This window comes from Miscanthus floridulus, chromosome 11, assembly GCF_019320115.1.
Source record: "Miscanthus floridulus cultivar M001 chromosome 11, ASM1932011v1, whole genome shotgun sequence".
NCBI classification, from domain to species: Eukaryota; Viridiplantae; Streptophyta; class Magnoliopsida; order Poales; family Poaceae; genus Miscanthus; species Miscanthus floridulus.
The window spans coordinates 55,879,110-55,906,682 of NC_089590.1; the positions used below are offsets into that span (position 1 = coordinate 55,879,110).

Here is a 27,573-nt window from a genome sequence, read left to right on the forward strand (position 1 = left end):
GAATGTCAAAAGCGTAATTTTTTTTTTTTTTTGATCGGAGGCGATACTTCCTCGACCTCAAAGTGAACAAATAATGCCTTCAGTAAATACCAGACCGACTGGTAAGAGGATAGCATCATCAGTCATTGCCTCACTGGGGTAAGGAGCTCTACAACATGCTACCAAGTATTGCAACCAGTTTTTTCCCCTAGGAGGTACCTATGCTATGCTCGTATCATACAAAAAGTCGGCCAACTTTCCTATGCAGCAGAACAGTTCAACTTTAGCATGCGAACCTCCCATGCATCTATGCTATGTAACTCACCTAATAACCAAAATAAACAAACCTATAGCATTCTCTATCTACCTTCTACTGTTTTACCCTTTTAGCAGTTCAGCTTCTCGTCTTTCAAAAAGTACTTCGGTTTCTTTGGCAGTGGCGAGTGGCAATCAGTGCCTTCCATGTGCCGTTTTGCAGGGTTGCTGTGGCTGTGATTCATCAAATCATCCTTGGGTGGAGCCAACTTTTCATCTTCAATGTCATACCTGACGATGTTTGTTACAATTCCATGAATAGATGTCTCAGCTCTTGGCAGGCTCTCTCTTTCCAGAATTTCTTGTTGCCCAGCGCAAGACTCCTGCTCTGCAGCAGAGTGCAACTCCCGTAGGACTAGAGCTCTATCTCTGACGAAGCTGTCTTTTTGCTTCTGCATTGATAAGATTTCTCATTAAATATATGTGATGTAAAACAACAGATCGACATGGTGATAATCAACACCTTCAAAAGAGTCATAAAGAACGAGTCTAAAAGGTAAACCGAAGAAGGTACCATACTATCAAGGATGGAAGGAATAACAGAATTGCTACCCAAATAGGTCAAATTGCTACCCACATAACTATAGTTTGCCCCTGTGCCAGAATAACTAAGATATGCAGTCCTAATGAACGCACCCAGCCTATTTTATTTCATCTATTCTTATGCAAGTTGGGTCATTAAATTTGCACTACAATACAATTATTTGTTTTGCTGTGTAGTGTACACACTGGTCCTTCAAATCTGGACAGGGGTTTCACTAGCGGCACAGGAACGAGGCACTTTAGGTTTATCAAATGAAATAATGGTGCCAACACATATATAAGATGTCAAAGCACACACACACAAAAGAAAGAGGCACATCGTATACGGCAAGCACTTGGGGTACCTAGATTTCCAGTTAATGCCAGTAAGCAGAAACCTTGGGAAGAAAATCATCCAAATATTTTCCGTTTAAACAGGAATTCCAATTTTTCAACAAAATAATAAATGCTTCCACAAGCCACAAGCATTTTCTAATTGCAAAGAAACAGTGTCCAAGTACAAAAGGCCACATTCTTATGTTTGGATCCTTCAACCATAAGGGAAATGTTGTTTACAAAATCATTACAAAGGTGCACATGTTAAGAATCACAAGAGTGGCAGGAAAGATGGTGGGCAAACAGCAGACTCCCTTTCTTCCTGGCAGAAAAATTTTAGATGGGGTTGTCATCTTACACGAGGTCTTGCATGAGTTGAAAATATCCGAAGTCATTCTGAAATTGGACTTTGACAAGGCTTACGACAAGGTGAGCTGGAAGTTCTTAGAGGTAATGAAGAAAGGTTTTGACTCAAAATGGATTGAGTGGGTGATGAAAGTGGGTTTCAGGAGGAAGAGTGGCGGTGGATGTAAATGGAGAGAGAGAGGGAGGAGAGTTCTTTAGAAGTTACATAGGCTTAAGGCAAAGGGATCCCCTTTCCCCGATCTTGTTTAATCTAGTAGGGAAAGCTCTATCTACTATGCTGATAACTGCTCAGAGAAATTGTGAAATAACTGGTTTGGTGCCAAACCTAGTCCCCGGTGGAGTGACTCGTCTCCAATATGCAGATGACACTTTGTTGTTTCTAGCGTTGGAGGATGGTAATATCAGAGTGATCAAAACAATTTTGGTGTGCTATGAGGCTATGTCTGGCATGAAAATTAATTATGGGAAAAGCGAAGTTTTTGTCATGGAAGTTGATGTAGAGGAGAAGCAGAGATTAGTAGACCTACCACATTGTAAAATTGGTCAGCTCCCAATCAAGTACCTTGGTTTGCCCGTTAGCAACATCAAGCTTACAAAGGCTCAACTAAATTTTGTCAATGAAAAAATGGTCAGGAGGCTCAGAAGTCAGGACATGGAAAAGTGACACGCTATCTTCTGTTGGAAAGATGATTTTGATAGAATCTTGTCTCTAGTATATTCAATAGGAGTCTATATGCTCTATGAGGGAAATTATCAACAGCTGGACTCTGTTAGAGCCAGATTCTTTTGGCAAGGAAATGAAAAAAAAGGAAGTACCACATGGTCAGTGTGAAGGTTAGCCAAACCCAAAGATTTTGGTGGACTGGGGACTGGGGTTCACTGATGTGAGACAAATGAATATTTGTTTGCTTTGTAAATTGATACATAGACTTGTAACTGGTGAAGGCAGTCTAATCTGCAATTTGTTTAGGAAGAAGTATCTTGGGGACAAAAGTATTTTTCAGTTAAAATCAAGGAAAGGGTCTCAATTTTGGACTGGTGTTCTAGATGTGTGGGAGTATTACACAGTAGAGGAAGGAGAATGGTTGTTTCAAGTGGCAAGCAAACTAGATACTGGGAGGACACATGGCTAGATGATTGTCCACTGAAAGTCAGATTCTATGAGCTATACAATATCTGCAGCAAATCCTGAAATCTCCATTGAGGATGCCCTAGGGGGTGGTAAGGTTCACTTGCAGTTCAGAAGAAGCTTCAACTCAGCAGACATCGGAATAATGGAAGAACTGATTGAGAGGTTATCTACTGTTCAGCTTGCAGATGGGCAAGATAAAACAGTGTTGTGGACTCGTTTGTGGGCCGCCAGCATAGGCGTCGCCCCAAACAAGGCCTCAGCCCAGCCCGTGGCTAATAAGCTGCTGGCTGTTTAGATAAGGCAGGGTGGAGTTTTAGTAGATTGGTTTCTATTAGTAGATTGGTTTAATTATGGAAGTGCACCTGGACTATAAAGGGGCACCTTAGGAGATTGTAATAGGTATCAAAGAAGGAATAAACCTCCCTGTGCATCGGGGTGGGGTTTTACCCTTCGACGGTGGCGTCTGGCGTTTCAGCCGCCGTCACCGGAGAAGCTCCCACCGCCGAGGTTCCTCGCTACCCTCAGCGTTCCAATTCCCAGTCCAGCCTCCTCCACTCTCCTCTCCGCTCACCTCACCGCCGGCGCCATATCAATTTGGTATCGGAGACCACCACGAGTGCATCCACAGCCATGTCTGGCACTCCCTTCGATTATGCGGCCCTCGAGGCAAAGCTGGATCGCATCTTCGGCCAACTCACCACCATCACCAACCGCCTCAACTCCTACGATTCCAGGCTCGCACGCGTGGAGAAGGGCAAGCCCGATTCCGGCAAGGGCGGGGAAGACACGCACAGCGGCGAGGATGTCCACCGCGACGACGGGGGCGTCCACCGTGAGGACCGCGAGGACTACGACAGGCGCGACACCGAGCGGGATCGCGCCTAGGCCGAGTTCCGCGACCGGGCTCTACGCGATCGCGAGTGCTATCTACGCTCGCACGGTCGCTCTGATCGTCGCGACCACAGCGCTGACTGCGACTACGAGGCCTGCTACGACCGTGACTACGAGGCCCGCCACGACCGCGACTACGACACCCGCTACCGGTCGCGACTACGAAGGCCGCGGGGGTCGCGACTCTGACCGCGGCCGCGACTACCGGCGCGGTGGCCGCGATTCCGACTTCGGAGGCCACGCCTTCGTTCGTGGTGGCCGCTTCCGCGGTGAACCCGACGGCCAACGAGAGCCCCACCAGCCACCTAAGATCCCGTTTCCCACCTTCAACGGCGAAACAGACCCTCTGACTTGGCTCAACAAGTGCGACAACTACTTTCGAGGCCATCGCGTTCCAGAGGATGAGAAGGTGTGGATGGCTTCTCTACATCTGGACGGCACCGCTGCGGAGTGGTATTACCAGATGGAACGCGACTTCGGCATGGTCTCTTGGCCGCGCTTCGTCGAATTCGTTAACTTCCGCTTTGGGCCACCCATCTGTTCCAACTCCGTCGGGGAGATTAAGGCACTGTTTCGCACGGGCACGGTCGAGGAGTACTCGCGGCGCTACCTCGCCATGCTCTCTCGCTGCGACCACCTCAGTACGTGAACTAAGATCGATCTGTACACTGGTGGCTTGGGTCAGCCACTGGCTTCCGACGTGGAACTGCAGCATCCCGTCGACCTGCAACACGCTATGAGCTTGGCACGGGCTTATGAGCAGCGCCAAGTGGAGGCTTGCACCGTCAACAGTTCGGCGGCACCCGAGTCTTCTACACACCACGCCACTGCTTCATCTAGTGCTGCAGGCTCTGGTGCCAGTCTGCAGGACGGCAAGACGGACGTGGCGCGCTCTCGCTTTCGCCGCCTCACGCAACCTGAGATGCAAGAGAAGCGACAGAATGAGCAGTGTTTTTTTTCTGCCTGGAGCCTTATTCCAAAGATCACAAATGCGCCGCGAAGGGCGTCTTCCTCATGGAGCTTGCGAAGGCGAGGAGGACCCGCTCGGTGAAGACGTCACCAACCTGGAGATATCCTTACACGCCCTCACCGGCCTTGGGCCTACTAATTCCATGATGTTGCAGGTGGTGATCGGGGGTGTTCTGCTCAAAACTTTGGTTGACACGGGCTCAACTCACAGTTTCATCCACTCTGAGGTGGCTGCTCGTTTGGGATTGGTGGTCACCGAGCGCGCTGGGCTCTCAGTGATGGTGGCCAACGGCGATCGGTTGCACAGCTCCGGCGTATGTCTCGCTACGGACGTCTTCATCCATGATTTACGCTTCTCCATCGACTGCTTCGCTCTTGATTTGGGCGGGTTTGATCTCGTCCTCGGCGTCCACTGGCTACCAACCTTGGGGCCCATCGTCTGGGACTTCGACGCCCTTTCGATGGCCTTTTGGTTCAATGGTCGCTCCCATCACTGGAGCGGCTTGGGCAGCCGTGGCATGGCTGCAAACGCCGTTGCCGATCCCTGCACAGTCCTGGAAGAGTTGTTGCTGTCCTACAAGGACATCTTCGACGAGCCCCATGGTCTGCCACCAGTTCGGCGCCATGACCACCGCATACACTTGTTGCCGGGAGCCCCTCCAGTGGCGGTGTGGCCGTACTGGTATCCGCAGCTGCTCAAGGATGAAATTGAGCGCCAATGTGATGATATGCTGGCCCAGGGGATCATCCGGGAGTCGACATCGCCCTTTTCCTCCCCGGTGCTCCTGGTCCGCAAGCAGGACGACACTTGGCGTTTTTGTGTCGACTACCGGGCGCTCAACGATTGCACAATCAAGGACAAGTTCCCTATTCCAGTTGTTGATGAGCTTCTAGACGAACTTAAAGGTGCCCGCTTCTTCACCAAGATTGATCTCCGTAGCGGGTATCATCAGGTGCGCATGCACCCCGAGGACGTCGCCAAGACCGCGTTCCGGACGCATCGCGGCCACTTCGAGTTCTTGGTCATGCCGTTCGTCTCGTCCAACGCTCCAGCAACGTTTCAGGCCTTGATGAATGATGTGTTGAAGCCCTTCCTCCGGCGTTTCGTACTTGTTTTTCTTTGATGATATACTAATCTTTGGTCCCACGTGGGCTGAACATTTACAACATGTACGAACTGTGCTGCAGCAACTCTGTGATCACCACCTCTTCGCCAAGCGCTCCAAATGCTTCTTCGGTGAGCCGACGGTCGCGTACCTTGGCCATATCATATCGGCTGATGGAGTCTCCATGGACAGCGATAAAGTGGCTGCGGTGGAGGCCTGGCCACGTCCCCGTTCGGCTCGGGCCTTGCGCAGTTTTCTGGGGCTCACCGGCTACTACCGCAAGTTCATCACCGGTTATGGCGGTGTGGCTGCACCATTGACAGCCCTCCAAGAGGGAGGCCTTCTCCTGGACCGATGAGGCGGAGGCGGCCTTCCTCCAGCTCAAGGCGACGCTTGTGTCTGCTCCACTGCTGCAACTACCTGACTTCAGCAAGCGTTTCTTTGTCGATTGTGATGCTTCAGGGGCTAGGTTTGGCGCAGTACTTCATCAAGGAGATAGCGCAGTGGCCTTTTTCAGTAGGGCAGTGGCAGCCCATCATGCCAAGCTACCGGCTTACGAAAGGGAGCTCATTGGCTTGGTCAAAGCTATATGTCATTGGCGGCCATATTTATGGGGTCGTGCTTTCACGGTTTGCACGGACCATTGGAGTCTCAAGTACATCCTCAACCAGCGCCTTACAACCATTCCGCAGCACACATGGGTCACCAAACTCTTTGGTTATGATCTCACGGTCGAGTATCGTGCAGGGAAGCTGAATACAGTGGCGGATGCCTTGTCCCGCCGTGATTCGGATGCGCTTGCTGTCCGGGCGGTTTCAGGCCCAACATTCGCCCTCTACGATGACCTTCGGGTGGAGCACCAGCGTGATCCACAGGCACAGGAGCTGCGGGCACAGTTGGCTGCTGGTACAGCGCCTGATGGCTGGGTGCTAGTGGATGACATGCTGCTGCACCGCGGGCGTCTTTTCATTCCGGACGCCTCGGCCCTTTGGCCGCGTCTACTGCTGGAGGCGCATGGCAGCCATGAAGGAGCGCAGAAGACTCTTCACCGTTTTCGGGCATCCTTTTATAATGCTCGTGCACACCGACGGGTCCGTGATTCGTTCGTGGCTGTGCTATTTGTCGACGGAATAAGACGGAGCATCTACATCCGGCTGGGTTGCTGCAGCCTTTGCCCATTCCAGAACATGTGTGGAGTGACATCGCCATGGATTTTGTTGAGGGCTTCCCACGGGTTGGCGGGAAATCAGTGGTCCTTACTGTGGTGGATCGGTTTTCCAAGATGGCTCATTTCATTGCTTTAAGTCATCCATATTCAGCAAGTTCAGTGGCCTGTGCCTTTTTCGATAATATTGTGCGCCTTCATGGGAAGGGCGGGCCTGGTGCAAGCGGTAGAGTCTTACCGCCTGTGACCGGAAGGTCCCGGGTTCGAGTCGCGGTCTCCTCGCATCGCATAGGCGAGGGTAAGGCTTGCCACTAACACCCTTCCCCAGACCCCGCACAGAGCGGGAGCTCTCTGCACTGGGTACGCCCTTTTTTTATTGTGCACCTTCATGGATTTCCCTGCTCCATTGTTAGTGACCGTGACACAGTGTTTACCAGCAGTTTTTGGGAAGAACTCTTTAAGTTGGCCAATGTCCGATTACTGCACAGCTCGGCATTTCATCCCCAAACTGATGGACAGTCTGAGGTGACTAACCGCATCATCGTGATGTACTTGCGGTGTTTAGCAGGTGATCGACCGCGTTCTTGGCTTCAGTGGTTACCATGGGCAGAGTTCTGTTATGCCACTCCCTTTGAGGTCGTCTATGGCAGGCCACCGCCGCCTCTTGTGTCTTATATTCCTGGTTCGGCCAAGGTGGCCGCGGTGGATCAGCAGCTTTGTGATCGTGATGTTTTCTTGGCTGAGATCCGTGACAGGCTGCAGTTGGCTCAGGATGTGATGAAAGATCATCAAAACAAGACGCGTCGGTCAGTGGAATTTGCTGTGGGTGATTGGGTTTTGTTACGCCTTCATCACCGCACGGTTGTGGGCATTACTACTGCTTCGCCATCCAAGCTTGGGCCTCGCTTCTTCGGGCCATATCAGGTGCTTGAGCGCATTGGAGCAGTGGCATATCGTCTGCGCTTTCCTCCCAAGGCACGCATTCATGACGTCTTCCATGTTGCTCTCTTGAAGAAGTTCGTGGGGGAGCCGCTAACTGCGTTGGTTCCATTGCCTTCAATTCTTCATGGTCGGGTGGTTCCTACTCCAGCAGCTGTGATCCGTACTCGCCTCAACCGCGGACGCTGGCAGCTTCTGGTTCATTGGGATGGCCGCACTCATGCTGATGCTACTTGGGAAGCTGTAGAAGATTTCAAAGACCGCTATCCAGAGTTCCAGCTCGCGGACGAGCTGTTTGTCCGGGGGGAGGGAAGTGTTGTGGACTCGTTTGTGGGCCGCCAGTATAGGCGTCACCCCAAACAAGGCCTCAGCCCAGGCCGTGGCTAATAAGCTGCTGGCTGTTTAGATAAGGCAGGGAGGAGTTTTAGTAGATTGGTTTCTATTAGTAGATTGGTTTAATTATGGAAGTGCACCTGGACTATAAAGGGGCACCTTAGGAGATTGTAATAGGTATCGAAGAAGGAATAAACCTCCCTGTGCATCGGGGTGGGGTTTTACCCTTCGACGGTGGCGTCTGGCGTTTCAGCCGCCATCACCGGAGAAGCTCCCACCGCCAAGGTTCCTCGCTACCCTCTGCGTTCCAATTCCCAGTCCAGACTCCTCCACTCTCCTCTCCGCTCACCTCACCGCCGGCGCCGTATCAAACAGTTTGGGCCTAAGAAAGATAAGTCAATTTCTCAATGAGATCTTTGTACAGGGCTTTAACGTTTGGAGGAGCTATTGATCAGCAGATGGTAGAAATATGGAAAAGTAAAGTGCCTCTAAAGGTACAGGGCTTTAACATTTTTGTGTTGATGACTGTCTGAATGCAGAGAAGTTCAGTGTGTTCGTAGTTTTGCTGGAGTTAGCTTTTGAGTTTCGTTGATCCTCTTTTGTCTTTTCTAGCCTTTTTGGTTGGCTCGGGGTGGAGGTTGAGTTGCTCAGCAAGCTTGCTGCAGCAGAGTGCTTGAACTGTAAACTGGTCTCCCAAGTTGTAAGACTAAGTTAAGCTTTCAATAAAAGCTGGACCATAATGGCCTTGAGTCTTAATATACATCAGAGGGCCACACAGCAACAACTGAACAGAAAGGAACTTCAGGAGTGGGATTTACGGCTTAGTGTTCAAAAATCTTGGATCCTACTGGTAAGGCTGGTTGCAGGCAATAACTGCCATCTATGCAAGAGCCTTACCAATTAAGGTAAATCATACACTAATTACAAGGTAAATCATACACTAATTACAAGATCAAGTGTGGCCAATGAAAACTGGAAGGGTATCCAGTAGGTACTCACCTGAAAATCAACAGGCCATCCGATTGATGAGCTCAAGCAGCTGCAACCATCACTGAAATTTAATGTCAACAGCATGAAAAATGGTTTATTCATTGATGTTTCCCTACAAAAGTAGACAATTTGCCTCTGTTAATCACATTTTTTCCCTCGAACGCGCGAGAGAGTTGTGTATCACTATATTAATAAGATAAAAGGGGAAGAGCCACACCAGGAAAACTATAATATAAACAATACTAGATCAATAAATAGATTGGAAATCTTTCCCTTCTACTTTACCTCTGCAAAGAGAATGGTTGCTCTTTAAGCACTACAGATTTCATGTCAGGTCTTTCTGGAAAGGAAACCTGTTAATAGATTATTAGAATTTTTTAATCAGATATCTGTGGAAGTGTATTTCGTTAGAGCACATAAAGATATGTTGACAAATCCTATAGGACGAGGTCTCAAGAAACTTCATTTAAAGTATAACTTTTAAGTGGGTTGACCAGTAGCATCTCTATAGTTCCATCTTAATGCAATGACATGTAGTTCTCCTGTGTGTTCGTCTGTACGAGAAAAAGAAAAGTAGCATCTCCCTGACATTGCATAGAAAGCTATGGCAGTGCAGTTACACTATTAGTCACTAGTTCATATTCAATTTTTTGCTTCATATAACATTGTATGCAAGGACTCAATCTTTTAATGACAACAAAGCACACAAAGAACACGGTAACATAAGAATGTTCACAAATTGTATGTGTCATAATGGCACAACCTTGACAGATTGAAGAAATGGCAACGGTGCTCGGAGGCCATGAATACTTGTTACTCGAAGAGTCCATCTAACACATTTCTCTGAAAAAACAAAAGTGATAATACAATATAAGGGGGACTGGAACACATTTGCATAAGATAAAGGAAACAAACATTTAATTCTCACAGTACATTATTCAGAAGACATTGTTACATGAACAGCTGGTGAAACAAAAAATCATTTCGAAACATGGTTGAATAAATTATACAAGTTATTATTGCTTTTACAGCATAACTGTGACCATGTCACAATGTTTGCAAAATTATAAAAATCTTTTCCTGATAAAATCATATCGACAGGCAACTTTGATCATGCTAGCCATTTAATGTGATTCACTTAATTGATTTCTTTTTCTCAAACAACGCAGGACAGTAGCGTGTCATTTCATTTAAGAGAGAAAAAGTACACAAAGGGGTGCTAAAGAAGCTCCTCCCAAACACTCATGAACTTAACTGATTTCTTGCATGCAAAAGTATAAGAAATTTCGAAAGCTAGATAAGAACAATGTTATGAGAAATTGTAAAATGAGCTCACTTTTCACTGAGTGCCTGAGAGTGAGCTGAACAAAGTCAGTACGTATATATGGAGGAATTCGTAGACTCAACTTGCTCATGACTCCAGCAATGACCTGTTTTTAACACATTGTCAAATAGATCGCTGTCACATATATGAGTATGATTATAATAGCATTTGAGATGTTAGGATTAGTCAAGAATAAAATTTGGTCCAGATTTCTGAGGTTTACACCATACTGCTGAGGGGTGGTAGGCTATTATCATAAAGTAAAACAAGGGTTAGTCATTTTCTCGATCCAAAGGTTATATATCAAATATGGCCTCATTACTCTCTTAATGTGCATACTGCATCCCTTGGCCCTCAGTGTGGTGTTTACCCTCATGGAAGAAAAACAAAGATAACAGGAACAATGGAAACCTCAGGTCCTCAATGATTAAGTAATACTAGCTACCTTATCAACAAGTCCATGGATGACAAGGCTTGCCTTTTTATCCTTTGGAGTTGCCTGAAAGTGAAGGGGAAAACCGGAAAATTACAGATTTAAGCATTAGATTGCCAGGGTTTTCTTAATACATAAAGAAACAGCCAAAAGGAGCAACAATCAGAATTCAGAAATGAACAGTTTTAATGATAACAATTGATCAATGGTAAATAGGGGCATCTAAGAGTGATACAAAGAAATTATCTTACTTTAAGGCAAGTTTAAATTTGAGTATAATATATATTATATTTAGTTAGACATGTAATCTAGTGTTTATTTACAATATCCATGTACCGCAAGATAAGAAAGAATACACTTCTATTAAGCAGCATGTACCTGAAGATTTACAATAGCCACCCTCCCCCCATTCTTGATTGACATCAGAGGCATATTACATGCAGGAGTAATCTGCAAGCTGCGTAGTATTCGATATTAGGAATGAAAACAAGAACAAGGGGCATATTGGCATAAAGTAATTCAACAAATAAAAGCAAATCGGATATTTAGAAAGCTAAAAACGAAGCTAAAGTAACATAACGAATTGACGACTTGACGTGAGCAAAATTAATAAAATTGGCCGAAGAGTGATGATACATGATGCCTTCAATCAGATGCTAAAAAAAAGGGCCCGCGTACTTTTTAGTGGAAACAAACAGTTTTCTTACTCATAATGAAAACTTTAACAGTTCCCAAATCAATCCTTTTATAGTTACACAGTGTGTGTGGGTTGTATTCTTATGTTTTCTCCTTAATACAATGATATGCAGCTCTCCTGTGTGTTCGAGAAAAAAATGGAACCTAGTAAGTTATCAGGAGCAGTGTAGCTCCCAGTGAGAACTTATCATTTTTGGGCTGTTTTTAGCATAGTTGTTTACAGTTAGATATTCAAAAAATGGAGGAAAAGGAGAGAAATATCACATGAGAAAGATGGCCATTGGCTCCTGGCTAAGGGCCAGAATTTTAAAAAAACAAACGTATATACATTCTGAAACCTCAAGCAATAGAATTAGGATGCTGAAATTGGTATTAATCAACCAATCAGAGGTCCAACAGGAGCTTTCAGTCATCATCCTTTTCATGTTACCTAAGAAAAGACTTAGCACAGGTTCAGCTGCTTGCAGTTTCCCTAGGACGCTAGGAGACAGTAACTAGTACCAGAATTGCAAAATGCACATCCGCCCTATAGGCAAGCCTTTACAATGCCTCTCATGTAACCAGCTAGGATCATGCTGATTGAGTCGCTGTCCTCTTCTTACTTATCTTGTCAAAAGGGCAGACCCAGTGCCGGAGGCTCCCACATGAGTGGGGTCTGGGGAAGGGCAAAACCGAGGCAAGCCTTCCCCCCGCAAAATCTGCGGAGAGGCTGCTTCGAACCCGTGACCTGGTGACTCAGTGAGAGCTCTCACCACTGCACCACTTATTTAATAAAGTGACACCATAGCATTTTGGAAAATGTGACGTTGCCAGGTCCAACAATTAACTGACTTACCATTGACCAGGGAAATGGTCATTGTTCGCGTAAACAGCTGTTCAGACCAATCAAAGCTGCACACTGTTTGCCTTTTTTTTCTCGAACACACAGGTGAGCTGTGTATCATTTCATTATAAGAAGAAAGTCTGAAACATAGGGAAAGAAATCCCCAACAACATTGACACACACACACAAACATCCACAGCACTCTAGAAGACTAGAATAAAACTGAAAAATAAAGACTGCAAGAAAAACGACCAGAACAACCACACTACGGTCCTGTTTAGACAGTTTAAACAGCATTTAAACAATAAACGAAGGCCATCCATGTTGTTTAGGCCCTAAACGGTACATTAAATGATTGAACCATTTAAACCATCAAAGACGGCCTAAACAGAATGGAGTTAAATGTGATTAAACGGGCTAAACTGCCATTTAATTCACCATTTAGTTGATATAAGAGGATTACAACTACCACATTAGCACCCAACTAATTAACATCTTAAATATATGATGTGGAGTGGGATTTAGTTTCCATTCCAAAAATTTGTATTTGCTAGAATAATGAACTTTCCATGCATAAATATGTATATTTTCCAGCATATTTGGCTTTCATGTACACAAATATGTATATGTAGTAGTACTATACAAAACCGTTTAGGCCGTTTAACTCCGTTCAAACACTGTCTAAACGGTGAAAAAAGGGGGTGACTGACCTAGCATTGTAGCTTTGTAGGTGATTCTAAAATCATTCTTTTCCATATTTCTCTTGAAAATAATAAACGCTGAACATCTCATGTTTTCAGAAATTTCTTAGTTACTATGCTATCTGGAAACGGACATGCATGCATGTATTATTGTCCCTCAGATCTTGCACCAGCTTGACTAGCTTTAAATCCTGCATATATATAAAATATTTCTATTCTACCCTTGTACACTAGGAATTTCTATTGTCCACTGGTCAACTTCCTGACAATATGTCCAAAATCAGTAAAGAAAATACATCATTACAGCTTTGTTACCATCAACGGCTGCCTCGACAATGGCAATTACAACTCCAGATATCTCACCGTCCACAACTTTCTACCATAACTCCAGCAATCTCAATAATCCACAGAATAGCACTGCTGAAGACACCCCCTCACACCCACAGCTCATAACCAAACTTTGCCAACCCTACTCGCTGCCAGTGCCACCATCCGAAATCCGCTTCGTACCCCTTTGCCTAGGGTTAGCAAGCCGGTGGTAGAGATATCAAGACAGTAGCTTGGCAATGGATAACGCACAATCATGCAGCACAAATCACCAAGAGACACAAAATTAGGACTTTAGTTCAGTTAGTGCAGAAGAAAAGAGTTAGGCACTGGGGCTACGAAGGTAGGAGCCTACGCAGAGAAGGGAACAGGTTGAGGGAAAGGACATTCAAGAGGGGAGAGACCAGCTGTATCTAATGGTTGAGGTCTTGAGGAAACGAAGTGTGTGATGTTATGGGGGTCAGCAAGGCAGCATTGAATCCATATAGTATCAGAGGTCCACAGAGGTTTTCTTTCTTGCCAGCATGCAGTCTCAGAAATATGGCAATGGTCAGTTGAACACACTACAATGTTTCCTCATAATATCTGTGGACCCAAAGTTTGAGCAGTAGGTTTGCAAATGGTTCAAACTGAGTTGTATATGAACTTTTTCTCACGAATATGCAGGTGACATGTGTAACTTTATTAAAGAATAAGAAAATTTTCGATGTCCATTGACAAAAGCAATTGGACAGATATAGCACCCACCACTCTTTGTTTGCTTCTGGTTTAGACAGATATGAGAAATGTATCACCAAAGTATTAAAGGTCAAAAAAGTTTAAAATACTAATTTCAGTGAAGGAACTTGCAAAAACAATTCCCACTATAACAAGAGAATAATATGGCCAATACCTAGTTCCTAGACATAAGACAAGATCAGCTGATCGACAATGCTCCTTGGCCGAATTCATCTCCTCAGGGGGTAAAGCATCCTGAAAAAATGTGTTTAATAATCTGATATCATTGATGAAACTTGCATAACTTCAAATAATATACAAGATGGCATTCAGCAACCATCACTAAACTGATATAAGTCCATCTACTGCTAGGCGCAACATACCAGTTCTCACAAAAAGCATCGCTTCTTAAAAGGGAACATATACAGTGTCCTAAGAAAATAGATTGACACTTCTCAAAAAAAATATTTACTAAGCACACGGTATTCTAGGTTCTGATCCTTAAGGAGCAACATAGTCAACTACAAACAGAACTTATACTAATGCATAATCTTAAGCCACAGGAAAAACACTCAAGTAATGCTGCTACTCATCCCTGAAAACCATTAACACTTCTCAATAAATATTTTGCTATGCATGCCACTATTCTAGGATTCTGATCCTTAAGAAGCAATGGAGTCAATCAGTCAACGACAAGTAGAACTTAACAGTGATGCATAATCTTTTGCCACAGGAAAACACTAAAGTAGTGCTGCATTGCTGCTACGCATACATGAAAACCGAAAAAACAACCCCCAAAAACAGTACTTTTGAGCATTGGTGCAGTGGACTGTTCCAATTTAAGCCACCAACACCTTTTAGGCCCTGTTTTAATCAGTCCAAAACATCTGTAAATTACAGCCCGTAATTTTTTTCCAGCCCACAACAAAATTTGCTGTTTGGATGACCGGTCAGCCTACTAAAATTACAGATGTTTTGGGCTGAAACCGCCGGAAAAAAAAATAAACGTCCCTGGAGGCCCGAAAAGAAATACGACAGCTATCGGGCTCGCTCTCGCTTGAAGCGGCGGCGCAGCGAGCGCAACACCAAGCGGCGGCATCAGGGAGAGCGACGGGATCAGGGGAGAGCGGCGGCATCAGGGAGAATGGGCTCAACGACTGCATCAGGGAGACTGACGGTGGCATCCGCAGCGATGAGGAGCGAATCTGCGGCGATGGTGTCCAAATCCACGGCAGCGGCTGGGAAGAGAAGTGCATCTGCGGCGATGGCGACCATGGCAAGCACACCTGTTCCTCGATTCTCCGCAGGTGCCTTCCTCTCCTAATCCCCATCTCTTCTTACATTGGATGCTAAATGTGTGAAACCTATCTGAATGAGGAGCGAATTTGGATGTGTTGCACATGCTTCTTTGCCTGCACTTGCTGATTATGTGTGAAACCTATTTGAATGAGGAGTGAAATGGCACGGTTGAAATTGAGTAATTCAGCTCTGTATGTTTCCACGGCAGCTCTGTATGTTTCCCCAATGCACGGTTGAATAATTGGGACCAATCGATTTTGCTGATTATGCATTAGACATGTATGTTAGATATGTTTGGTAGATGATCTGTATGTTGAAGTTGCTCCCATGGCATTGTAGCCGTATGTTAGATTTGTAGCTGCTGCATTAAGAACATGTGAACTCCGATCAAACATTGTCGACTTCAGTAGGTATTCGCATGGATGCCAAGTATTTTGGTCCGGACAGAAGCATGCAGCTTCTCATGAGAAGAACAAATTGAAGCAACATGTGTGCAAGCCATCTGCAGTGTGCGTGCATGACTGCATATACGTATATGCGATTAGAAGAGGTGGAAGGGAAAGAAACTGAGCTAGAGTGCAAGTGCACACAGAGCAGAATATCTGTCCTTTGTGACAAATGCTTGGACTGCTTTGCTAAAATTCATTCTCGATGAGTAGCACCCCTGTCCCTCCTGTTGCTAAACAAACTAGAACACAAGTAGAATTGAGGCTGCCAGAGGGCAGCTTGGCCAACAGGCCGCTTGGATTGTATTGAATTGCAATGACAACTTAGATACAAGAAGATGCTAACCACTGCATATATAGGCAAGTGGTGTACCTACTCCTTAGCATATTCTAACTGCATAAAGCAGATGCTATGATTCCTACTTGGTTGCCAAGGCACCATGATCAACTTGGTTGCCAAGGAACCTGAAAATTACATGACAGTGAATAGTAAGTAGCTGTAGTAGGTAACTGGATACATTGAGGTTCAGTACTAGGCTAACACCCTCATTTCTTGCCCTCCATTTTCAGTTTCAGATATATATTATGAAGTAATTAGCTTGTTATAAATGTCATATATTTGAAAACGCAAACGGAGGGAGTACTTGTGCATTTTGTGTAAAGCCGCATTAGCCCAGGATAACAGTATAACACTGCAGCCTGCATTCTTGTTGTTTTTGCATTCACATGTATAACTTCAGAGGAAGTGTGCTACATATAGGCTGTTTGGTCATGCTTTGCTTTGCAATGTTCCCTTTTCTCGATTCTCATGGCCTGGTTCGTTAGGTAATTCAGATAGATATGTCCGGTCAGTGGATATGGATTACAATAAAAGGTTTGAAGAAACTGAATCTCAGGAAGAAGAAGAAGAAAATGAAATGATGATGCTTGTTTTTCCGGCGCTATATTTAGCTTATCAAAACCAAAACAAGAACTCCATGTTACACTTCAAAGCTTAGTGGTTCAGAATATACACTTGAACTTCTTGAGGGCCATCCACATCGTTCTTATCATAATTTGCGTATGGAGCCACGGATTTTCAAAGCACTTGCAGATTACCTTAGTTCAAGAGGGCTTTTGCAGAGTACAAGAGGGGTTACTGTAGAAGAACAACTAGCAATGTTCATGTACATGCTTGCGCGAAATGCAAGTTTTACTGCATTGTGTGATAGGTTTCAGCACAGTGGAGACAATACATAGGCATATCGCAGCAGCCTTTGATGCAATCTCTTCATTGGCTTTTGATTTTGTGAAGCCCCCATCATCTGAGACCCATTGGAAAATATCGACCAACCCACATTTTGCACCTTACTTTCAGGTACATGTAACAAATAGATGTACTGTTTCAAAATTCTTACCTTTTTCTTACGTATATACTAATTAGAAATACCACCTCTTCTCTCCCTTGCAGAACTGCTTAGGAGCGATAGATGGGACTCATGTTCCAATCACAATCAGTGCAAGTAAAGCAGCACCATATAGGAATAGAAAAGGAGCTCTTTCTCAAAATGTGATGCTCGCGTGTGACTTTGACCTGAACTTCGTTTATGTTTCCACTGACTTTGACCTGAACTTCGTTTCTGCGTTCTGCCATTAGGTCTAGGTTTCACGTACCTATTGGCAAGTATTATCTAGTTGATGGGGGATATGCAAACACAACATGCTTCCTTGCCCCTTATCGAGTTAAGATATCATCTTCAAGACCAAGGCCGAGCAAATTGCCGACCGAGGGACTATAAGGAATTGTTCAATCTTCGCCACACTCGCATCAAGAATCACATAGAGCGAGCCATTGGCATCTTAAAGATGAGATTTCCTATCTTAAAAGTAGCCACGCACTATCCCATTGAAACCCAAGTGAAAATTCCAGCAGCTGCAGTTGTGTTGCATAACGTTATCAGACTCCACAATGGTGATGATGAGTGGCTAAGCAGCCAAGAACCTCTAATTGACCCTCGTAAGTTTGTGGTTCTTCCTAGTGACAGTGAGGGGTACAGAGATGATGTTACACAACTAAACAGTCAAAGAAATGAGGCCAATGCTATGAGAGACGACATTGCGAAGAGGATGTGGACAGATTATGAAAGAAATAGGAGGCGAAGAGGATGAGGACAATTGTTTAGTTCATAGGGCATATTTATGTGCTGATGCTTCAGTGAGAGATGGAAATTTGAATATTTATGTTGTCTTGTTTTGTAGAATCACTGTAATAACACAGACATGCAAGTTTCTAAGTTAGATATTTATGTTCCTTGACTTGTTCCTGGTTTAATGGTGATATTTATGTTTATTTGTAGATGCATAATGTTTAACTTTCCATATTTTATTTCCATCTCAGATTTGATTTTCATCTCATTATTTATTTTGTAGCTATCATAATTGTTCTTTTCATCTCAGATTCGTTGACACAGAGCAAAATGGACCTCTAAATATGAAAAGGGGTTGGTTGATATACTTAATGAGTATAGAACTTCTCACTACCGTGGGCAAAATGGTTGGTGTACGGATGGATGGAATAGAATCGTGAAGGACTTCAATGACAAATTTCCTGAAGCAATGTTCAGTAAAACTAAGATTCAAGACAAAGAGACTCAGCTGAAGAAAGATTATAAAGCAATCAAAAGCATCCTGAAGCACAGTGGTGTCTCTTGGAATAATGATGCATCAATAATTAACACAACAGCTGAGATTTGGGATGAGATAATAGAAGTAAGTTGAATTAATGCAATTAATTCAGAAGTTGTTCTAACAACTAGTTTGGTACTGTACAGCTTGTGAGATGAGTTCTAAAATAGTTGCATTGTTAAATAAAGATTGTACTGTACAGCTTGTTAAAAACTGCAGTAAACAATCTGTTTAATGAGATTACTTAACCTGGCTGTAAATAAATTTATTATCACGAGGATTCAAAGTTAAGGAGGTATGAAAAGAAGAGCTTTCCGCTATTTGATTCCCTGGACCTGCTGTATGAAGGTAAAAGCTACACACATTTTCATATTATCATGAGAGAGATTTGTTAGGCTAACTTTGATGTCCTAATAGGACAACTTGCTGAAGGGAAGCTTTGCTTTACTTCTAGTAAGCCTAAACCTACACCATGTAAAAGTTCTGAAGTTGGATTATCAGAGAAGACAGTCATAGACTTCAGACAGAGAAATCCATGGACTGTACCAATGAATGTAGGAAGTCACTCTTATTCATCAGATGGTGAGAGAGAGTCTCCATTAAGATTTGATGAGACTGGACCTCATGGTTGGGAAATGAGTCAGTAGAAACTCAAGGAATGGAGAAACAATCTACTCATCACCAGAAGAAAAGATCATCAGATCATATGCTGAAAATTTTTGATAGGCAAGGTTTGGTCACTAAACAGCAACAACATGATCATGACAAGACAATTAATCTTTCAGACAATGATGACGATGAACAAGAGCAGCAGAGTGAAGACCGTACGAGCTCAAGATCAGGGACAACTGGACCAGCCAAAGGAAGACCAAAGAGAAAAACTGATGAAAAGGTGGTGCCACGCATCGAAGAAACCATGTCAGACTTCATGCGTTTCAAAAGAGAACAAGCTGCTGTGAAAGCACAAAACATAAGTCAAGGACAAGAGTTTTCAATTACAAGATGCTTAGCCGTGTTAAAGGAAATGGATGATGTGCCAGATGATGTCAAGATTCTTGCATCTGAGGTTTTTAAGGATTCCATGAACCGAGAGATATTTCTTGGTTATGAGTCAAGACTCCGTGCTATGTGGTTGATGAAGGAAGTCAGCAAACTTGGAACTCAATGAACTGTAAGTGTACTGACTGTTATTTATGTCTCTGTAGACTAGGACCTGTGGTTTCTTGACCAGTGTACCTCAGCTTTACTTATTGTGTTAATCGGCTTTGAGGTACACAATATACAATGAGATAACAAAGGCTGCACCTCTAGATCATGTGGTTAATGTACTTTAATTTTGTATCCATGAGATTATGCTTACTGCTCCACCTCATTTTGTTCACCAGAGAGTCCAATTTATTTTCAGAAAGTGTTGCATTTTAAAAACTCGACCTACGGGGGGTTATGACGGCCCCCGGGTTTCCCTTTAAGAAGATCTTCTCACACAGATCGAGAAAACCCCCGAACCCCCGTCCCACATCCTGACGCAGGAGGTGCCGTAACCCTGTGAGAACCGGGCCGGAGCCTACCACTGCGCTTTGGCACATGGGGACGGGCGAGGGGATTTTTTTTAACCTCAGCCTGAAATCCGCTCCCACGGGGAGTCGAACTCAGGACCTGAGGAGTGTCGCTGGGTCACCTAACCGTTAGGACTAGGCACCCTTTGGCGTGTTGCATTTTAATTTGTCCATATTTTTTAGAACAAGTAGACAAGCTCATTGCTTATATTTCTAAAAGCGCTTATTTCTTTGTAATTTTAACAATGTTTCATGCTCAAATTTATAACGTTGTGCTGCAGGTTAGAGGCTACAAATATGTGAAGATCTTGAAAGGTTATGGCCTAGTGTGAGTTCTGGAGAAGTTCTTTTTGTGTTAATCAGATTGGTATCTTGTTCGTATCTCTGCTAGTGCTTAAATTATGATGTTGGATGTATCTCGTCCTTTCTATGTGATCGCCGGAGGAGGTTTCATGCGAATGATTTTGTTCCTAGGATGATGTGTTAGTATCTATTGATATATTCTAGACCTTGATGTGTTTATTCTAGACACTGATGAGATACTCAAATTGCTGCATTGCTCTTCTTTTCCCAAGATGTGTTTGTTGGCTATACACTTGTATCTGAACTTCGAGGTTCAGTCTTGCAGCAGCTGTGAACAGTGAACTGATATGAGAAGTGTCACTTGGTTTGAAGAAATGGGGGATGGCTTGTATAATCATGTTTCTGAATTTGATCATCAGAATGGTGTGCCTAGTTACTGATGATAGAATCTTATATCGATCTTGTCCTTGTGGTTTATGTGATTGTGCATTTCCATATTTGTTAAATTTTTAAACTTGGTGAGATTTGCAATGTAATTTGCTGAGAAATTGCTATTTGTGCCTTTGAGATACAAAGCACATCAGAGAAGCAAGCGACTCGGTAGCTGACACAAGCCGGAAGCTAGCTGTTACCCAAACAGCGTTTTCCAAGTGTAAGAAAATTCGGTTGTATTCTTGTGCACAGTACATTACAGGCGGAAGTGATTTACATCTGAAAAACAATACGTTACTCCCAAACAGGGCCTTAGAGGCATAAAATTATAGAAGCTGAAGCACTACTAAAAAAATCTATTACAACACAAATGGTTTGCAAGAAAGAATAGCAAGTATGTCAAGAGTTCAAGTGACCTCATCAAATATTGTGTTGGCTATGGATTATTAAAATAACTTCTGAGGTACTAATGACTTCAGCGATAACTAGGGTTCAAAATGGGCATTAATCCAACTATACCATAAGGTACACAACAAAAAGGATATAAAATTTCTGTAGCAGGGACTAATAGGCGTGTTTGGTTTGATACCTGGCTGGCAGGTCAGCTGCCAGGCAGCAATCCTGACCACCAGGCGACCAAATCCGACAGCTTGGGAAAGCTGCCTGGCAGGCAATTCTGCTTGGCTCTTCAACAAACACGCCCACAACACTATAAAAGGGGGCATACCCAGTGCAGAGAGCTCCCGCTCTGTGCGGGTCTGGGGAAGGGTGTTAGTGGCAAGCCTTACCCTCGCCTGTGCAATGCGAGGAGACCGAGACTTGAACCCGGGACCTTCCGGTCACAGGCGGTAAGACTACCGCTTGCACCAGGCCCGCCCTTCACGCCCGCCCGCAACACTATGGAATATGAAAATCTGTAGTGTTTCATAGAACTTCCATTTGCCAAAGGTAATATTTCACAGTACTTCCTATTGCCAAATGAAAATATTTCGGAAAAAAAAAATTTGTAGCTTAACATGTTGAAGATGCAGGTACTTACATCCCAGTCAAGAACTGTATCTTTTAATCTAGCTCCACAATTCTTATCAGAACAACGCCTTGGAGTATCCTTCAGTCCTATTGTCTCAATCTCAAAATCACGAAGGTACCTTCAAACAGAGAACAGCCTCTTGAATAAACTAAGACGAGAAAAAGGAACTATATGGATAACTGATACATACTCCTGAATAAGATGTAATATAAGTAAATCATACTCAGTTTTACAGCATGGGCAGATCTCCTTGAAAGAATTGCCATGTAATTCAGCCAGCTTCTCCCTTGGGAAACCAGAACGGAGATGTAGGCTGTCAACATTCTGGAAAATACAGACTACTCAAATTAAATGGGTGTCAGAAGCAATCCATTAATCACACAGAAGAATACTGTAATAACTAATAATAAATAAAAGATTGCATTATGTATATTTTAATTTTACATATTTAAGATTTTGTACTTTGATAAATTATTTCATATTTTGATATGTTAAACTCCTTAGCAGTAAGATGAATAGAATGGAGAATATCTGCAGGTACTGCACCTAGAGCACACCTGGCTTATGACGAACTTTAGAAATCCTGCTCTTTCCAGTTCGACTAGTGCCATATGAGTCAAACTTGGAACAGCACGATGGAAGGGAAGTGATGCATTAGGAACACCTTTTCCTGCACGCTATATATAACATGTAAAATTATAAAACTGAAAGTGTTTATTCAAATAACTGTTCATCAGGAAAGTAGTTTCTTCCTACGGGGAATAGCAGGTATTGATTATTGAAAACTATTTTTTTCAAAAATAATAAAAAAAATGGAAGAATTTCATAATATCATCCTACAGTCAAAAATACCTGACACTTGGACATGACATGGTCTCCAATGTGAAAATTTGACCACTACCTTCTGTTAGGATATAGTTATAAAATCCAACAAACTTATAGAATGTACTTTTTTAAAAAATAAATCTATGAATGTAACTTTTTTGTTTCCAAACTAAATAGTTGGTAGTTACTGAAAAAAGTTTCTGAAGTTTGACTAGATCTTATCCAAAACATCAAGTATTTGTGAAGGAAAATAACTTTTTGGTGGGCCCCAAAGTCCAATATTATAACCGTATGGGAGCACATTTCTGTCATTATATCCCCCTTCTATCAAACATACACTCAAATGTGGATTGCATGCCATGCAAGTACATGCAAGGATGTCTAGCATGCAACCAAGCATCAAAAATCACTTAAAATAAATACATTCACGTGCTAAAGGGGTCCGTACTCAAGGCAAGTAACACAGACACCAGTACTACCTGCAAGGTCCAGACACCCTTGGGCCCTCGAAAATCAGGTATGCCTGACGAAGTTGATATCCCGGCCCCAGTAAACACCACCAAATGCTTGCTCTGCATTGTAAAGGCCAATTAATGCCATCAGTATAAGGAAATCATGATTAAGAGTTGAAATGGGTACCAACATGGTAGCACAACCTTTTGCACCATGGCAGCAAGCTCTTCTATCTGCATCAATAATCCAGGAAGAAAAAATAGAATGTCAAAATACAGAGATTATTTAATGTGCCTCTATTGGTCTACAAAACATTAACCACAACATGTTGCTTCAAAAAAACATTAACCACAACATGGATTTGCACAGCTATAAGTTTCATTTTAGTACATTTTCCAAAAAGGTACCATAATATGGCATATGAACAGAAGTGCTCTGGTTGTCACCATGACATTGTCATCACTGACGGGGATGGATCTTAGAGCCCGGGCTGGGGGGGCTGCAGCCCGGGTCCAGCCCAAGTAGAAGCCAAGACCCCATGTAGCAATACCAGCCCATAGAAGAAGCCAACAAGGTCCAGCCCAGGTTAACACAGTAAACTTGGCCCAGTACCAGCCAAACTCACACCATTCCGAGACTCCCATGCTCCGTTTCATCCTAGCGGGCTTGCAGCCGGCGTTCAACCAATCCCCATCACGAGTAGGCCGTCCTGCTGCTCCCAGCATCCTTGCACCCAACCATAGACAGCCGGCGCCTCCAGTAGATCCGCCGCAAGCCAGCTGGCCGGCCAACCAGCCGACCAAGCCCAGGCCCCAGGCATGCAGCCGCTGGTCCTCCATCCCAATCCGGCTGGCACGGCTGCAGCTGGCGGCCTGTAGGCATGGAGGCACCAGCATCGCTCCTGTTCATCAAACAGGCAGTGCTTGTGGCCAGACCGCCAGAGGCCTTGTACAAACTAGCCGACTAGCAGTACTCCGTACTCATATGCCTCAAGTATTAGTGTCGTGTTCTCTCTTTCTAAACTACTACTCCCTCCAGGTCTCAAAAACATGTCGTTTTGGACATAATCTCCAATACCAAGGAGTGTTTAATTAGGGTGCCTATTTCCTGCTTTGCCCATATTAAATAGGGTCTCGTTAGTACCTTGAAACAAAACAAGCTCTCCGCTCAGGTCGTAAAGGGCACTACTTTTCAAGTTGATGAGCTGAGTTCGACTCCTGGCAACCAGTTCTTTTGCTGCTGCGATTTTGTAATTTTTTTCGGCCAGCCGCGCATATGAAATTTTCACAGTCGCGTGCTGTAGCAAAGCACCATGCAAAGCTACCGCGCCAGTTTGCGGCTGCATGTGAATTTGGAAGTTGGAAGCGCATGCGGCCATATATGCGCACAGGAGAGGAAGAGAGCCGCCTGCGGTTAATGCAGTCCATGCGCAGTTAATGGGCAGCAGGGTTAGTTTAGTCCAAATTGATGCCACAACTACAAAACGACTAGTTTTAGGATCCTTTTGCTCCAAATTGATGCCACAACTACAAAACGACTAGTTTTAGGATCCTTTTGCTCTTCCCTCCCAGCGGCACGTTTTTAAGACCTGGAGGGAGTATGACTCTATGAGCACTATTATGTCTTGAAGATTAGCCCCAGCGTATGTTTTTTAGTACTAGAGACAATATTGTTATACGCCTTCAAGGCTTCAACCGTCAAAAATGAGTGTTACCGTAATTTCAAATGACAAAACATGTTCCGTACTCGGATGTTTTCCATGTTGTAGATGCGAGTCAGGCGAAGCAAGCTAAAGTTTCCCGCATGAAAGACTACTAGTATAGAGGCCTACATGCATTTTAAATTAATATTGTTACTTGTTACTTATTTTTCTTGTTATACCTATTGCACCATTTAGTTTAACTACAGTAAAATCTATAGTCTTCCGTTGTTAGCCCCCCTCGCACCCCGTTTCTGGATCCGCCACTGATCACTGATGGCAATATATGTTCCCCCAGCACCCTGGTGCATGGTCAACTACCTTACCAGAAATTCTCACATAGGAGGACTGAAGTTCCCTACTGTTCTTTCCAAATTTCAGTTCCCTTTAACAGCTAGCAGATCAGCCTCTGAACCAGGTTTCTATGTATAAGGAATTACTTGGTGTGAAGGACGTAATTTATGCCTCATGTTCCATCAATCAAACTGAGGATCAAGCTAGAACTCAGCCACACCAACTGTAACGCCCTAGAGTCCAAATCCAAACAGCTCAAATGAGTGCCCATCAACCCACTTAAGCCTTCATTCTCGCTTCGTGTATCCAGGGTTAGTGACATGTGCTCTATAAACCTTATATGATGGTCTAACCCACCCTCAACTAGCAAGGCGGGATTAAACCCCACAATCTCACATCAACACACACATGGGCCACCAAGTGTCTAATTCAAATTGGACGGGATGTCACACTGATCAAACTGTGAGCCAACAAAATCTCATGAAAGCACCAATGATACATCCCAAAAATTGTCTTTGCTTCATTTAATCTTTCCCACAGCTAATCTCACATCAACACGCACATGGGCCACCAAGTGCCTAATACAAATTGGACTTGGATGTCACACTGATCAAACCATGGGCCAACAAAATCTCATGATGATACATCCCAAAAAAAAAAATGCTCCATTTAATCTTCCCCAAAGCCAATATAACAGTAACACAGTAAATCTCCCTTTGTAGCATCGTTATTCTCGACTTAGGACATTCTTTGCTAGAACATATCTAACCTCACCATATCTCACAAAACTAATTTTATAAAAAGGACAGCAACTCTAAAGAGGAGGGGGACACACAACCTACCATTCATTTGTGTTATGAGCATCATCATTTTCCAAATATATTCCAAGCAACATGCACATGCTTGATCCAAAAAAAAACATCACATAATCTTAAGCAAGCACCTAAATACATGATTAAACCACGACCTGACACGACCAAAACACTTGTGTAGCTCATTTACAGCCTAAGGAAACAAATGTTTCAAAGTTAATATCATAATTAAGTGCAAACATCTCACAAGTATTTTGCTGGCTTCAAGGCATATTGAAGCATTTGTATCTAATAATAAATCCAAATAAATAGGCCAGAGAGATTAACCTTATTCTGGACTAGCTCAGGGGGCTCAAAGATCTCAGGCATTCCCACAGTACCCACATCCTCCCTGTAGGACAGCTTCTCAGCATAGCCCAGTGACATCTCTCAGACCTTTTCAAGCTTTCCTGAGATCTTCTTCAGTCTAAGACACCCTATAAATTGGTTCCATTAGTCAGTGGCAGATCTTGATAATTTGCAATAGGGAGTATGCTAGGTGAGAAACATAACACCAATGCCAAACTCATTGTGCCACAACTCCCAGTGGTGGACCCAGGATTTAAAACAAGGGTAGTCCTAATCAAAAAATTTAAAAACAATACGGTAGAATCCAAAAAATGAAGTTCAGTATACATGACTTAAATTAACCAAATTGTAATAATACATTTAAAAGGTTCAAAACTTGCATAAATAGGTCCGAAACTTACATAGATCATACATAAAATAAGGCCTTTACATAAATAAGAGACTACAATACTAGTTCTAGTTCGAGGATTTTGCTTTCTTCCTGAAAAATGACAAGAAATTTCATTCCATAAATTCACTGCCCAATAACAATGAATCACACACCAAATTCACATAAACACAATCCCCAAGCCCAAATTTACTGCCCAGTGCTCACTGCCCAAACCCTAGAGTATGAGATTTGGCCATTTGGGATAGCTCAGAACTTCAGAAATCAGAAGCACACTCACCGGTCTAGGGCGCTGGCGCGCTGCTCTGCAGCTTGGCGCACTAGGTGGGCGGCGGGCGGTGCCGGCGGCGTGCAGCTTGCTCGGCTGCTCGGCACCTCGGCCACGCGCACAGCCCGGCTCGGCGACCAGCGCCAGGCGCCCAGGCCGAGGCGGGGGCACGGGGTGGCGGCCGGCAGGGTGCCTCTCGGGCGGTCGGGCGGGCGAGCGGCTAGGCCTCGGGGACTCGCCGCTCGGGGCGGCGGCGTCTTGCGTCGCGGCCTCGGGGGCTCGAGGTGTGTGGGCTTCCGCAACGCTGCACTGCCCTCCGGCTGGGCTTGCTAATGTGCTGCCGAGCCAGGCCGGCGCGCCCTAGCACCGTGCTGGACTCCTTCTGTTGGAACGCACTGAGCCGGAGGGTGGCCGGCCGGTGGATCCGTAGATGTGAGGCCGACGGTGCGTTCGCAGTGCCAGCAGGTAGCGGCGGTGTAGGGAGTGCGGCCCATGAAAATGATCCATTATTATTTCTCGGTTTCCATTTCCATTTTCTTTTTTCTTCTTTCTTATTTCTTATTGTACCATGACACATTGGTTCTTTTTCTTCTCCTTATAAGTCTTTTCTCCTTTTTTCCATTAGCATAGGGTAAAAATTGTTACGATCTTTTGAAATTTGTGTTCTAATTATTTTTATAATATTTTATTTC

The 27,573-nt window shown here is 44.1% G+C and overlaps 1 protein-coding gene across 3 annotated transcripts; it reads right to left on the minus strand.

Moving 5' to 3' along the window:
* Positions 1-27,239, minus strand: LOC136490807 (NAD-dependent protein deacetylase SRT1-like). 3 transcript variants are annotated; one of them, XM_066486996.1, is made up of 15 exons: positions 26,894-27,237; positions 26,205-26,343; positions 23,276-23,305; positions 23,099-23,191; positions 22,352-22,471; positions 22,018-22,118; positions 21,804-21,912; positions 14,240-14,319; positions 11,179-11,257; positions 10,813-10,866; positions 10,380-10,473; positions 9,807-9,886; positions 9,329-9,396; positions 9,053-9,155; positions 1-686 (listed from the first exon to the last, which is right to left on the minus strand). In XM_066486996.1, exons 2-15 carry the CDS (start codon positions 26,301-26,303, stop codon positions 366-368), a joined length of 1,431 nt encoding a protein of 476 aa, XP_066343093.1. In that variant the 5' UTR covers positions 26,304-26,343; positions 26,894-27,237; the 3' UTR covers positions 1-365. The 3 variants fall into 3 exon arrangements, with proteins under 3 accessions (XP_066343093.1, XP_066343092.1, XP_066343094.1); XM_066486995.1 differs by having other exon boundaries at positions 26,205-26,353; positions 26,894-27,236; XM_066486997.1 differs by lacking the exon at positions 23,099-23,191 and having other exon boundaries at positions 26,205-26,353; positions 26,894-27,239.
* Positions 27,240-27,573: the final 334 nt, after the last annotated feature.

Excerpts from the sequence above, each read along its gene's own strand:
- LOC136490807 (XM_066486996.1), bottom strand. The coding sequence starts at position 26,303 with ATGTCACTGGGCTATGCTGAGAAGCTGTCCTACAGGGAGGATGTGGGT. Across the intron at positions 22,472-23,098 it reads AGGGTGTCTGGACCTTGCAG|CGTGCAGGAAAAGGTGTTCC; the intron begins GTAGTACTGGTG and ends TGTTATATATAG. Across the intron at positions 11,258-14,239 it reads GTCTTATGTCTAGGAACTAG|CTTGCAGATTACTCCTGCAT; the intron begins GTATTGGCCATA and ends AATACTACGCAG.